The 15,047-nt window shown below is 44.0% G+C and overlaps 1 protein-coding gene across 3 annotated transcripts in view; it reads right to left on the bottom strand.

Moving 5' to 3' along the window:
- Positions 1-15,047, bottom strand: part of mvb12bb (multivesicular body subunit 12Bb) — a 59,879-nt gene that overhangs the window by 6,704 nt on the left and 38,128 nt on the right. Inside the window, exons 7-10 of one of the 3 annotated variants that reach the window (XM_058635735.1) lie at positions 14,509-14,638; positions 14,284-14,394; positions 8,079-8,137; positions 3,865-4,025 (exon numbers count right to left, since the gene is read on the bottom strand). In XM_058635735.1, the coding sequence (XP_058491718.1) occupies positions 3,952-4,025; positions 8,079-8,137; positions 14,284-14,394; positions 14,509-14,638 (374 nt within the window). In that variant the 3' untranslated portion in view covers positions 3,865-3,951. Of the gene's footprint in view, positions 1-3,864; positions 4,026-6,437; positions 6,528-8,078; positions 8,138-14,283; positions 14,395-14,508; positions 14,639-15,047 lie in introns of those variants that run through there. The other 2 variants (XM_058635736.1, XM_058635734.1) reach the window with 2 other exon arrangements.

The raw sequence follows: 15,047 nt of genomic DNA, 5'->3' as shown, positions 1-15,047 counted from the left end.
CTTTGTATTCCTCCACCATCTATACTGGAGAGGCTATCTCACACCCAGACAAATGGAGAGGCGCAGGAGATGACTTCCTGGTAAGAAATGAATGCTATGCCGCTGTAGAAAATCCAGAAGGTGCAAAGGGCAAAAATAATGTAAATCCAATCTTCTGACCAGGAATCCCACTTTGAAGCATGTTCAAACAGCTCAAATGGCCGGGCTACAGTCCATTAACTCGTAGCAGCACTGCCGTGCGGGGAATTGGGTCGGTTATTTGGCATGGGGCGCGTATAAGCGTTGGTCGTATGAAAACATGTGGCAGGAATTTTGGTACAATGACTATGTTGATGATGATGGCGATGATGATGGCGACAGTGAGCAACAGAGGTGGTGTTAAGTAAGGAGGACCCTGTGGCTTGAGTGATTGCAGTGTAAAGAACGGAGTCAGCACGGGCCCCGTGTGGATCATTGCCTTATTAATGGCTCCGTCAGGTGCGATGAGCAATGGCTGCATTGTCATCTCCAGCCCCCGGGCACAGATGAATGGCTGTTTCAGGGCGGGAAGGGCTCCCTCGTACGCTGGGCTGAGCACTAATCCCTCACGTTTCCATTGTTGGATGCACTGTCAGCCCGGACTTCGGCTGCAGCGCCATACATTGCGTTTTCCCGCGACTCGGAGAGACGTGGCGGCGCGCACAGGCGCCCGTACGCACGCACGCTCGACACTGACTGATGGAAAAATATGCGCGGGTGATCGAGCGTGGCCCGCGTTACATGAACTCGAGGGTAACAGTTGGGGAATGTTGATGAACTTTTATTTTACACTTCACTAATTCAGCAGAATTGCATTGATCTCCGGGCCGGGTCGGCGGTTACTCGGGCAAATCGGTCTGAATAACAGCGAGAGGGCCGATAATCCACAAGTGCCAGTGAATATCTATCATGTTTACTCAAGACTGGGCTGATTTTTAGTTATTTAGCATCATACAATTATACGACGCGATAAGAAAAAAAGTGGATGGAGCTTCGTGTGGGTGCTATTGTATGGCAAAAAAAAAAAAAACCCTGGATATTTCCTTCCTTCTCTCGGTGTGTATCCAGGCTAGACAATGCAGTCCCCTTCCTGTCGTTGTGACTCTCAATTTGAGGTGGATTCTTTATGCAGACCATGTAGATGCTATTCTGGTTGCAGACCCCCGCTCTCTGTCACCTCTGCAGATAATGGTGAGTAGATGAACAGAGAGCTGGAGGAGGACCCCCCCTATGCCCACTCACAGCCCTTAGCCCCACTCCTGACATGAGAAATAGTGCCCAGGCCTGACAGCATCTCGGAGACATATTGTAGTTTATTTTGTCGCCCGGGCATGCCATCTGTGCCATTCCAATAGAGGGTGTGTGCGTTCAGGCTGCCGTGCGTGCGAGAGGGCGCGAGGCTCTGGGTCCCTCAGTAACTCTGCAGCCGCGGCAGGTCATTAGTCAAATTGCCTAATGAGAGAGAATACAAATGGCCCCCCTACCCTGACAGGAGGAATTTTGGAGGTGTCAGAGCTCCTGACCCGTGCTATGAGAACAGATGATAGTGAGTTGCTATTTTCAGATTCTTTTAATGACTATGGCTGTATGAAAACCCATTCTTTTACTTTTATCTTGTTCCCGGTTTTTTTTCAAACTCTTCAGACAGATGAGTGGAGGAGGGGGAAAAAAAAAAAACAAAAAAAAACTTTTAAATCTGGTGAAAATTACACTTTTTAACTTTTGAATTATTTAAATGTTTACCGGGAATTTGATTATCGTTCGTGGAAAAAAAGTGGATGACATTGATACTGAAATAGATGTTGATGATAATCTATTTTTATTTGTTTTTTCGCCACGGTTCCCATCTCCTCCTCCAGCTCCTAAAAGCTAAGAGTAGTAACCAGTGGTTACAGAGTACAGTAAATAAGATGAATCATTTTACCCAAGCTTGCTTTTTGCCCTTAATGACTAAACCTTTTTGTAATAATACATGTAAAATGTATTAAATGCACCATGAAATGATGAAACAGAACTAAAGTCTGTTTCAATTTCAGGTTAACGGTTATGTAGAGGCAATTTTTAATGCCATAATTCAAAAATCTGTGTGCTTTAAAAATAAATACAACAAAGAGCAACACAAAGCAATCACAAAAGGATTACCGGAGGGATGCAAAATGGCAAGCTTCTGTAGAATGACCCACTTACTTTTCCATCTGTGACAAGCAGTCCTTGAAATCTGGTTGTGGGTAGGGAGCCAGGCGGCAGTCCCAGTCAGGCGCGGGTCCATCAGTCTTCCGGAAAGTGGGCAGCGCCAGCAACACCTACAGTGAGTTGGCCACAAACACCGCTGCATAACTGCATCCTCGGAGGAGGCGAGTGCAGTCTGTGTTATGACTTCTCGAAAATGCATAAACGGAGGTTCGACTGCGTCGAGCCCTATAAGACAAATAGGACATTTAATGCAATGTGCCATAAATGTGGGGTCATTTGGTGTAATTACGAAGCCTATTTGAGCTGTTTTACAAGGTGCCGAGTGCTGGAGAACGCCGGAGGAGCTCTCTTTTTGCTGGACGGCTACCGAGCGCTCTCGTGAAAGTAAATGGACATTCAGACTTTAATCAGCAGCACAGTGTCTTTTAAGACATTGCCACGGCACCGACATTGATCCCCAGCTGTGGCTGCTGGTAAATGTGCGGCAGAATGTGTGTGCGCAAATTGGGTACGCCTCTCTGGACAAGTGTAAACGCTGGCAGAGGGCTGACAGTAAATTGCATGTGCCGGATGGGACACAGCAGACGGCACAATTACACAAATCCCCTCTTAATTAGCAGTTCTGTGGGCAAACTAACCCGTAATGATGCGAGGGATGTGGCGAGCTACAGAAATCCTAACAAGAAATACTCCCCAGCACAGGAGACTGGGTCACATGGCCCCAGTTCCCCTGAAGTCAGGAGTGACGCGTGATCCGTTTTGATCAGTGCGTCAGCCGGAGACGGCTCCCTCGCTGGCCTGCTCCCCGCGACCCCCGAGCCCTCGCTGAGCTACTTGCCCTCTGGACTGTGGGTAAAGCAGCGGGCCCTCTGCGGTTGTGGGTGGCGTTATTAAGTTCTCCATGCTCACAGTACCAGGCAATGTAAAGTGGCATCTCACACGGTGAGTAATGAACTGTGCCAGAATGGAAGCAGGAGGGATGACAGCCAAAGAGGCCTCCTTGGCAGCCACTAACCTGGGCATCCACCAATTTATCATCCCCTAGAACCAATCCACCAATGCTGCTCTGCCATTTGTCATTAATTATGCTAATAAGGACACCATTAGTCTCCCAATGAAACAGGCAACTGTTATTAGTATATGCTCTTACATTTCCATACACGTGTACTTGCCTAATCGTTGTATTGTGTGCACAGATGCAGATATTTGCAATTGTTTTAATAAAATCACGTATTTTTGGACGTATCTGTGCAAACTAATCAACGATAACGAGATGACAACATAACCGTGCGCCGGTCCTTCGATCCGAACATAAAAACGCCCCCCGTCTACGTAAAGACACTGATGGGTTTGAACTTTTTCCACGGCGGATTTTACGGCGCCCAAGCAAAGCAGCCTGAGCAGAACTATTTAATATACAGTAGCGTGTGGAAGCCCCAGATGCCCTTTTCCAGAACGACTTTATTCCCAGAATCTCATTGTGCTTTCTAAATCACACCACAGTATGTATTAGAAGATCATTAATTACAAACTTAACAAGTCAGCAGAGCCATTAAAAGATCTTTAAGGCATATTTGACCATAAATCTCCTTAAACTATATTTAATGACTGGATTTTTGTGAAATATTTTTTATCAAGTTCTAATTAGATGTGTGATAACAAACCCTGCTGTACACGGGGGCAAATGAGGAAGCTGTGACAGGCTCATCCATTGAGGCTATCCACGTCTGGACACTGAAACTAATGGAGCACCGCTTCTATCTCAAGGATGGATAGAAAGCAATGAGGGATGAGACTCCAGAGTCCAGTCTGGCCTGCAAATGCAAAGTCTTGTTAAGTCTCTTATTTTGAATGTAACAAAGGGCCAAAAAAAGCCAAAGGGCCCCGAGGCTACATTAAAAACAAACAAACAAACAAATCTATTAGGATTCATATCATAAGTAAATTACAGCAGGTTTTATTTCAGATATGTACGACTGGAATAAAACCAGTGGCCAATTAAACGTAAAACTTACTCCACAATTATCCACTGGCAAACTATTTTAATTTACAAAACCTTAAATTGAAATTAAGAGATTGATGAAGTCATTCTCGTACATTAAATGAAATGAAATGAAATTAGATCCAGATTTAATCATGATTCTTGATGATTCACGATCCAGTTAATGACACGAAAATACAATTTTCGGAGCGCTCGTTCATCCGTGTCTTTTTCCTGCAGTTGCCTTTAACATTGAACTGTGTAAACGGCATGTTTTTGATGATTGTCTGTCTGTCTGTGGGTTATGGTCCAAGGAAAAATTGTGTAGAGATTGATATTTTATTTTATTCTTTATTTTTGATAAAAACAATTGTTAATCTTGTGAGATAGAGAGCACTTTCTCACCTTCAGTTCTTTGTTATTATACTTAGATTTAAATGTTGGTCAGGTTCAGTTTTCAGTGGTTTTCAACTGCACAAATGAACGGAATTGAACGCGAGTCCTTAAAAGGACAGCGGTGCGGACTTGTGTGTGTGTGTGTGTGTAAACACATCAGGTGTAAATACTTTTCTTCTGCTGAATCTCTCCCTCGCCCTCTGTTTTGCCTTCTGCTGACCGGGGGAATTAAGAGGCAGAGAATGTGGGTTTTAAGAGGGTTCCTTTCATGTCTTGATGTAAGCTTTGGCATTACTTCAGACATCGAGATCGGTTTCATAGAAATCCCATTCCCCTCTAAAGTAAAAGCTCGGCAGTAAATCTGCCCGTGCCTCCCCCCATAACACTTCCATAAATGATTCATTCGGCTCAGTTTAGCTGATGCAAAACAGAATGTTAGTGAGTTGTGGATGGAGCCCGGGCTGCAAGTGTAGGACCAACCCCGCCGCTTAGTAATTTCATCAATCTCTGCGAGAGAAAGCACAGACGAGAAGGAGAAAGAGGAGGAGAGCTTACACTAATAATAACTTTTGTGTCACTATCCAGAGGTGGTGTTTTTTAATCCCTCAGCCTAAAGAATTGTGTTATTCTAAAATATAACCCCAGCGGTGCAGAAGCAGATGAGATCCATCACGGTGGGAGATAAGAGCCGGTTGATCTCGCTCTGTATAGCCTTGCCCAGAACTACAGAGCGAGATAAGATGGAACTTTTGTTTGAAACCTGATGAGAACCCTCTTAATAAAAGTGCTACGCCAAAAATAATCTTTTTTCTCCATGTTAGTCAATCAAGAAATGGTGTAGTTTGGGTGGGAGGGGGGCAAAGGAGGAGAAAGAAAGTAATTTTGCATAATCAGTGAGCACCATCTGGAACAATTAACCAAATTCCACAGAACTCAGAGGATCAGTCATATTGGCTTATTAAAGATCCAGAATTATACAAGTAATAAATCCTTGGAAAAACGAAGCGTACCCCTGCCTGTCACGACTATTTTAACTTCAAATACAGTGGAATACTTGATAAGGCTGAAAAGAGGAGATTAATATATGCAAATTATGTCGAGCATTTAAAAGCCCCCCAACAACTGTCTCGGCTTTTTTTTTTTTTTCTTCTTCTTCTTTTCCCTGTCTCTTAATACAGGGCTTTATGTTTTATTCATACACCAACTCACCTGTCATTTCATAAGCTATAATATTATGAGGGTATTATTAAACAGCATAAAGTAGAGCTTTAATTGGAAAGCTCCGTTGCATTTCCCAATTATTTGCAGCAAATTAAAAGCACATGCATAGAGTTTAATAAGAATTCTAATATTGTTTCGCGAAAAAATCAAAAATCACTGTCATCCTGCCAAGATATTTTGCAAACCCAAGTTAATTTTGAGCCTTTTTGCCCCCCTCCTCCATCCTCCTGTGAAGGATGAACTGTCTGGTGTCTGTTAATTGAAGTTCCTCTAATGGATAGGGAAATAATTGCTCTCCATATTAGGTTAGATCAGGGCCAATGTCACGTTTTATTTTTGATTAATGCGATAGATATGTAAATGTATTGCTTTTTATTACGTTTACCTTTTTATCAGGTGGGTGTCTGCCCAATCCTATACGTTGTTCTGTCAGTAATGAAGAGAGACTCAGACTTTTTTTTCCCTTTTACAGTTGCAAACTTGTTACATTTTTAATCAAACATATGCGTTTAAGACACATTCTCCCGAATGCGGATTTAATTACCTTAAAAAAAAAACAAAAAAAAAACCCAACCTGCTTTTCCTGTCAATGTATGAATAACGTACCTAATTGGCGCGGATCAAAGCAAGCGCAGGTGAGGAGAAGCAAAAGGTTGGCGCCGCGATTGGGAACTTGATAACTTTTCAAATGAGCTTGAACTGTCAAGTCAAAGGAGGGCTGCAAAAAAATAAACGTGAATTAGTTTTTAATATTCTGGCAATAAATGTCAAAGCGCCTGCACATCACATCTGTACATGATGTGACTGCAGATGACAGATTTGCCAGACATGTTACCTCTCCTCCCCTCAGCTCGCTCTTTTTTTTTTTTGGTGTGTGTGTCTGTGTGTGTGTGTGTGTGTGTTGGGGTTTTTGTTTTGTTGGTGAAGTGACGGAGGGTTTAATCAAGAAAGCAGGCAATTCATCAATCCTAAAGAAGGCGCCTGTACGACCCTGACAGAGCGCACATGGTTTTAGACCGACGCGAACCTGGCCAGCTGTCAGCCCACACACACACACACACACACATACACACACACGCGCCCACGCACCCACATATACACAGACCGGCGTTACCACCATGGTAACAATTAACACAAATAAGCTGTCGGCTGCAGCCTCGCTCTTGGTCTACAGGCCGTCACACTGCTAATGAAGGGAAGTTGTGTTCACTCACATTCACAGTGTGATGCTGCAACACTGACGAGTAATGAAACAGGAAACTACTCAGGCTTTAATCCGATTTTCTTTTTAAATCTCGAGAAGACGCGCGCGTGCGCAGGTAGTAGAGGGGGAGGGAGAGAGAGAGAGAGGGCGTGCACCTGCGAAGGACAGCTTTCTGGGGGATAAATGACGACTGCTGGCAGCATACTGTACAGTATGTGCCTGTTCTTCACCGTCACTCAGAGCCCGTCCCAGTGGAGGAATCGCACACCGAATGCCACCAACCCATTCAGCTGTGTGTTAATGTCTTCTCCTTTAGGGCTACACTTGTCTCGACTCACTCGGAATGACTTTCATTCCACAGTTTCTTTCTTAAAAAGAAGTAAAGCGAGTTCACATTTTAATGTATTAATGCATAAAAAAAAAACAACTTTAAAAAATCGATCCGCATGTGTCAGCATTCGTTCCAACACCACGGGTGTGAAAATGTGGCCGTGCAAGCCACCGAGTGTGCCTCTGCTGGAGCGGCAGGAGGAATCCTCACCACATGGTGTCTCTCTCCAGCCGGATAAAAAACCTTCCCGCCTCATTCACCCCCCGTGTGAATCACACACTCTTTAAGGCTGGAGTGTCTCAACCGGGGCTCTGAGGCTGTCATGGCTGAGCTCTGCTTCCCTAACGAATTAGCCTTTCCTCCTGTTTCAGTCGTGGGGCACCGCACTGTAGGTTGAGTTTTGTCCTTGACAAAGAGGAGAGAGATTTCGTCCAGTGTGCGTGCACGCGGCACACACACACTATGCGAGTGTGGCATGTGATGAATCGTCTTTGTCAGCTGTTAAATGTTCTCTTGAGTGTAAAGCCGAGCTCCTCTGGGAAGCCACGCTTGCTCTTTACAGTGTCCATCAGTGAGGAGATGGAGATGTAAAGCGTTTTGTAGATCAAGCACCAGAGAAGCTTCTTTTATGCACAGGTGAAAACCGGATTTTGTGGAGATTTGAAGTCTAACAACATTATGCATGTTGGACTCTGTCGGAAATAATGTGCATTCAACGTGTGAGGAAAATCTACCTGTTTTTGTGTAGCCTCCACTGCACTGGAGCTCAAAATCTGGCCTGCTCATCGTCTTCCTGGAAGTGAAAAAAAGAAAAGAAAATGACAATCACGCTACCCGAAATTCACGGAAACGTCACATTTGACGGGAAAACGTCAGACATTAAAAACGAGAGCTCAAAGGGCTTTTCCTGAAGTGTCTACAGGCAAAACAGATCGCTGAAATAACAGTCTGAATCTGAGGAGGAGAAATATGGGAAAAGGTAAACCGTGCCTCAGCCTGTGCCCAGGGGCTCGAACAGACCTTTAACGGGAGGTTTGGACCAGGATCCTGTTAATTCTGGAGGAACTGAGAGATTCCATTATTCAAGGGAAGTCTGTTTCCCCTCCCCCCCACCCTCCCTGCTCCATTCATGGCCTTGTATTACAGAAAACAGCACGGAATGCACTTTGTGGGCAGTTGAAGTTAACAAACCATATAAGATTGAAATCCTCATCAATCAAGCTATCATGAATTACACCCTGTGACTCACCCCTGCGGATCGATAAATCCACAGCAAGCAGGGAAAAAAAACAAACATCCACAGCTCCGAGAGAGGGGCTGCCATAGCATGACATGCTCTGAAGGGGAGAATGAGCTCGTAGATGGCATTATAAAACAAATGATCCCATAATGATAATGCAAAACAGTTGGCTATATCAATAATAATAAAAAATAAAAATGCTTTGATTAGAGGACCGAGAACGAGGACGGTGGGGGGAATTTTAACAAGACTGTATTTTGGAAGCGAGCAGGTGTGAAGCTGCAAATAATGAACTGTGTACCATGTTGTGTGTTTGGTCTGTTCATGGACAACATAATCAATCTCTGCTTCGTGGGAGGTGTAAAATCAAAATTTAAAAATAAAAAAATCAAGACAGATCATACATTCCCCGAGGATGCCGCACGTGAGTTGTGGCTTCCAAAGCATTATCTCTTCGGACGAGATAAATAAATGCAATAATTTCCATCAAGAGCAATAAAACAAGGCCGCTGACAGGCTGTGGTATTTATGAGCTGAAGTCTGCAACTCAGATTTATTTGCAGTGAAAGGGTCGACTTCTCTCCTCCTCATTTACATCAGCATTTGGCCATGTTAGATCCAGGGCAGTGGTGAATTTTTAAAAGGTTGGCATCAATCTTGCTGAGAACGATTGCCACATTCGGCGCGGACTTCTTTTACCTCGCAAAGGTTGATTCCCGCGGCTGAGGAAGGGGAAAAGAGAAAAGGTACGCACCTTTCACAGCGCAGACTAGATAATGTGGTTTAAATGTATTCTTGGGTGCGTCTGTGTATGTATTGTTAGAATAACGCCCCCCCCCCTCCCTCCCTCCCTCCTTCATAAGACACAAACAATAAAGGCAGAGAAAAAAGTATTAAATCTGCCTCTTTATCTTTCAACGCATCGGAACGCGTGAAAGTTGTACTTAAAACCGCAACAGACTTGGTGTGAAACCAGGGAAAAATGTGCTCGAGAAACACTTCTCCATTGGCAACCTCCGGGGTTGTTTTTCCCATCTGTCTCCAACACAGAAACTGTCTTAATCCAAACTGGTGATTTCTAAATACAATTTTAGGTGCACTGGAGAGGGTAACATATGGCAAATCAATTAGACATCTAATTCTTAAAACAAAAACATGGCAAATGCATTTGCTAATCAACAGCAGTGTTGGGGGCTCGTATTATGTCGGCCACTGGAGTTTTGACAACAATTAATCCTCATTTCAGGCAAGGAGAGCCATATTGACACATATTCCTAATTTGAATATTCAATTATAGTGTAGTTCCTCATCAAATTAGAGTAAAACTGGGAACACGGCCTGAGCGATTTACGTAATTACGACGCAGACCAAGTCTAATGTTCCCCTGAAATCTGCCGGAGTTAAAATCATATTAGTGCCGTAAAGCGAACCGCAACACTAAGGATTACATGACAACATGAATTAGACTTCAACCGATTTTTTTTTTCTTTTCCCGTTCTTCGCAGTTGTTCCTGCGTGGAATAAGAAGGAGTGGGAGAGACAGACAGTAGGGACAGACAAGTGGTAGTCGGTGGAGAGGTAAGACGGGGATGAGAGTAATATCGCTGAAAAGCAGGAGCTGCGATACAGAAAGCTGGAAGTGCTTGTTTTGACACGCAGCCTTTCCCCGTGACAACATCTCCACACCTTCCTCTGTGTGCCGACAGTGCTGCTTTGTGGGAGCTGCTTTCTCACCCATCATTATCCTCCTTTAAGTTTGGTGTCAGGTGTTGGAAAAGAGGATCTCTCTGAATTTGGCGGCAAATCACCGAGCAGTCGGAAGCCCATCAGATCGCGGGCTGATCATTCGATCATCCGTGGCACCTCGTCGCGTTCCCCCCCCCCGCGTTTAATCTTCTCTACTTTTTATTTTTTTGAAACTTTTTTTTTTCTTCCCCCAAACACAACAAAGTAATGAGCGGGGGGATGATTGTTCCCCGGCGCCCTTCAGATGGGGGAGATGTTTCGGGGGGAGACGCGCTGACAGTCACAGTCGCGTGCAGTGGGAAGTCTCGGTTTAACCAGCGCCGCAATGAAAGCCGATACAGTACTCCCGCGGAGCCGCAGCAATGTGTGGCGTGTCACAGGTAGAAGACAGAGCCATCCGAAGCGTATGGATATGCACGCCAGTTGTGACACTGATGACTCTCTAGGCTTCACGTGGTTGGAGAAAGAGGAAAAAAGATACCGGGCCCTTGACGTTTTTATCGCTCCACGGTTTGATTTAAAAAGTGTCTGTGTGTACAATAGCCTATTATTCTAAGAGAAATGTCAAAAACCTTGATTCTGAGTGAAGCGAAAGAAATTGCAATATTAGGACAAGGCTAATTTATGCTAGCAGTCACTGTAGAGGTCAGATATCAGCCTCAGCAATGACAGTTTTATCAGGAGAACAAATGGCAACGTTGGCCCGGGAGAAGAAAGGAGGGGGATACTTTACTGGACACATTAAAAAGCTGACCGGACGGTGCAGGTTTTCCACATTATAAAGTCAGGGAGTGGCTGGCTGATACGGTCTGTCTTGACAGATAACACGCCAAAGTGGTTGACATCGAGCTGTAGCTATGAATCAAAACAAAAACGCCGTTTCTGGTTGGAAAACGTTTCAGGGGAACTTGATAAAAAAAGACATTTAAGACACACGCAGGGGGTTCAAATGCATTTGTATGGGCAGACTGCTCAACACAGAGCCATGCCCTTACAGATTTACGGGCTCCGTATGGCGCAGCAGCCTAGGCCAATAAGAAATAACTATTTTAGGTTAAGTGTTTATCATGAACTCATAAGATTTTACAGGGCTTGCGCACTTTTACCCCCCCAAGTTACAATTAAGACTCTTAAACACCACAAGGAATGCAACTGAACACCTGTGTTACAACAATATGCCCTTTAAGTCTTAATAAATAGTAAAAACAATAAGTCCTTTATGATATACAGTAAACGAATATAGAGCTGCAAATAAAGATTATTTTCATAATCTATTTATCTGTCGATTATTTTCTCGATTAATCGCTTGGTCCATAAAATATCAAAAAAACCTTAAAAAATGTTGATCAGTGTTCGTCAAACCTGGAAATAATGATGTTCTCAAATGTCTGGTTTTGTCCACAAACCAAAACGATCAACTTTTAATGATTTCTTTGTTATGTGGAGCATAGAAATGAGGAAAATATTCACATTTATGAAGCTTAAACAATCGGAAATCTTGTTTTAATCATGAAAAAAGCTCCAAACCGATTAATCAATTATCAAAATAGTTGTCGTTTAATTTAGTAATCGATTAATCGTTTCGGCTCCAAACAAATGAATTAGCACTGCCTGAAAATTGAAGGCTGGATGAGCCGATGAATTTATAATTAATCCTTTAAAAAGAAAAACGTTCAAGTCAAATGGAACCAAAAGATATTTATTCACTACACATATTCATATTCTTTTAACCTGTCAACTGTGAGGCAACAGCTCACAGCAGTAAACTGGGTCTGACTGTGCCGAGGAAAACACAGAGGCTACACTACACACATACAAGCCCACTTTCAGATAGTTTGTGTGCACAAAACCATTCTCTAAACAACATCACTGCTCATAACAGGCAAGAAGACGGAATTTAAGACTTAAATTACATCTCGAACACCTTCCAACGGCACAACTTCTTAGAGCGTTATATGCATTAGCTGCCAACACAGCACAAAAGACAATTCAAACAATACCTTAGCCTTGATGCAATAACTGTGCGCATCCCATAATGATGCAACACCCTGCAGTTTCTGTGTGCTGCAGCCCTGCGCTGCCGAAAAAGAAAAAACAACCTGATTTGGTTTACATTTGTACACAACTCTAACAAGCTCTCGCTTGCCTGAGGCAAGGAAACATTTGAGAGGGATCACTGAAGCTTTCAAAATTATAAGGCTCATTAAAAATTTACACATTATTGACTGTATTTAAAACATCTTTTCCACTGACTGTAAAGAGCACTTAAATTTAAGAGGTGCTATTCTCCAAAGGCCATAAAGTTGTTATAGATAGCCCGAAGGAGGCATGGAGGAGAGAATTTTCTCCTGCTGAATATGAATAAAGTATAGTGGGGTGATACTGCACAGACAGTTACACTGTAGTACTGTACTTACTGGCAGCAATCACTGAGCTCGCCAAGCTGTTTATAAATCACCGCGTCCGACCCGTCTAATCTGTGACGCGAAAATAACCCCAGACGATTCTTTATCTGTATATCTGCGCGCCTGTCTAAAGTTCAGGTAAGAACACAGACAGGATGTCAGATAAACAGTCACACAACTGCCACGGTCTAAATTGCCCACAGTCTCGTCCTTATGTGTCAGCGCATTATGGATGAAAAACACTCTATAAGGAAGAGACTCTCTGACTGTGGAATGAATTTTAATGTTAATACAAAAAACAGCAGCCTGTGATCTCAGCAGGCATCGGGAAGGGGGGGGGTGTGTGTGAGTCGCTTCGAGCTGCAATTTATTCCAACCTCTGAGCCTCACCGACTTGAAAGTGGGCTTCAAAAGAACTGAGGTTTACCGGTAAGAGTTGCGGGGGCATACATACAGTACATACGGGCCTAGGATCTTGCCATCAATTCCACACATCAAAGATTATTGACTATTGGCTTCCAAAAAATATATTAGAGCTAAAACGATTACTAAATTAATGGACAACTATTTTGATAATCGGTTTGAAGCTTTTTTTCACGATTAAAACAAGATTTCTGATTGTTTAAGGTTCTTAAATGTGAATATTTTCTTCATTTCTTTGCTCTGGATAACAAAGAAATCATTAAAAGCTCTAAAATATATGGATGATTTGACAACTCTGCTCAGTGGCCATGTGAACCGGAGCTCTGTTTTGAATACGTCTGCCAGCATCCACTGCTCTGGCCTGTTGTGGCTTTTTAAGTGGCTTTTACTCAGCCCAGCGCCGCATGGCAAAGCATCGCACTTCAAGCTGGCAGAGCCACCGGCACGCTGTGCCAAGCCTCCCTTCGCCGCGGCACTACCACCGCACCGACGGAGTCTCGGTTGTTTATTTACAATTTGCCGTAGAAATCCCCAAGTTCTTCGTTGGGCGATAAATAATTGAGCTGTTTGATCTGGACACAGTACAAAGGGTTGCTGCACTCACTCTGAGGCCTGAAGCGGAGGAAGGCTGAGCAGCGTGAACAGAGGAGGAGACACACACACACACACACACTGCAGCATGGCTGAAATCTTGGAGCTCTCCTCCCTTCCTCTGCAGCTGTCGCTCCCTCTCCGGGCTACATCTCCTCCTCTTTGTCTGCCCAGAACAACGCTGCTGTCAACACAGTCAGAGGAGCGACCTGTGTCTGCCTCCTGGGACACTCCACAAATAGCAGGAGTTTAGCCCTCATTGAACTTGTGTTCTTGTTCAGAGGATCCTGTCTAGTTAGCCTGTCTCTTCCGGTTCAACCCCGCTACCTCGTTGTCCAGCCACAACCTTTACAGCAGATTGCCCGGGAGTGATCAATTGCTTGTGTCTTCATTGGGGGGGTACATATGGCGCGGGAAGCGTAGCAGCAGCAGCAGCAGCAGCTCGAGGGTGCGCCGAGCGTGAAATAAAAAGGAAAGCAGGGGAGGAGAGGCGAAACTTCGGGAGCTGTCGTGAATATTGTAAAATGACGTTACCTGGCTGTGTTGGACGGGACATCTGTGTTGGCGGCGATGGACGTCTCCTGGGACGACCGATGCTGAGGAACATCTCCGGTTCGATACCATATCCCCAGATTGTTAATCTCACTGTGTAAAAAACACAAACGTCTGAGTCATATGTATAATTCTAAAGTCTTATAATGCACAACATAACATAAGGTGAATCGTGATTGCAGTCATTTCTGAAGCCAGAGAGCTTACCCTATACACGTGTAGTTAACAAGATGGTACTTGGACTTTGCAATGATCTGGATATCGTATACAGCTGTCTGTGCAGCTGTGCGAGGGCTCATTCGCACACAGAGCCTCCTCTTCCTCATGGCAGTTTCCTCTGATGATTCAGACGCACAATGCACACGAAAGACGTCAGCCATAAATACACAGTCACATATACAGCCCTGTCGTCTCTGAGTGTCGGGCTCAAAATAATGTAGATATTCCGAACCTCGAGGAGGAATAGATATTCATATATCCCACTTTTACTTGGCTATTTACCCTTTGCCAGTCTCGGAATAAGAGATGAGGCTAATATGAGCTTTCTGGGTGACTTGCTGTGCTCACAGGGAAATGGCTGGACAGAGGGAAGTCACAAAATACACATGCGTTATTATCATTTTTATCATTTGAGTCCGTAAAATGACAGAAGCAAGTGAATCCTCCATCAGCTTTAGTGCACAACGGGGATTTAAAGTGGATATTCGAGATGGAGGCTCATACATAATGCCACATGTATACATTAA

This window comes from Solea solea, chromosome 8 (assembly GCF_958295425.1).
Source record: "Solea solea chromosome 8, fSolSol10.1, whole genome shotgun sequence".
Lineage (NCBI taxonomy): Eukaryota > Metazoa > Chordata > Actinopteri > Pleuronectiformes > Soleidae > Solea > Solea solea.
The sequence above is the reverse complement of the archived record's forward strand: the minus strand, read 5'-3'. Positions and strand labels throughout refer to the sequence as shown.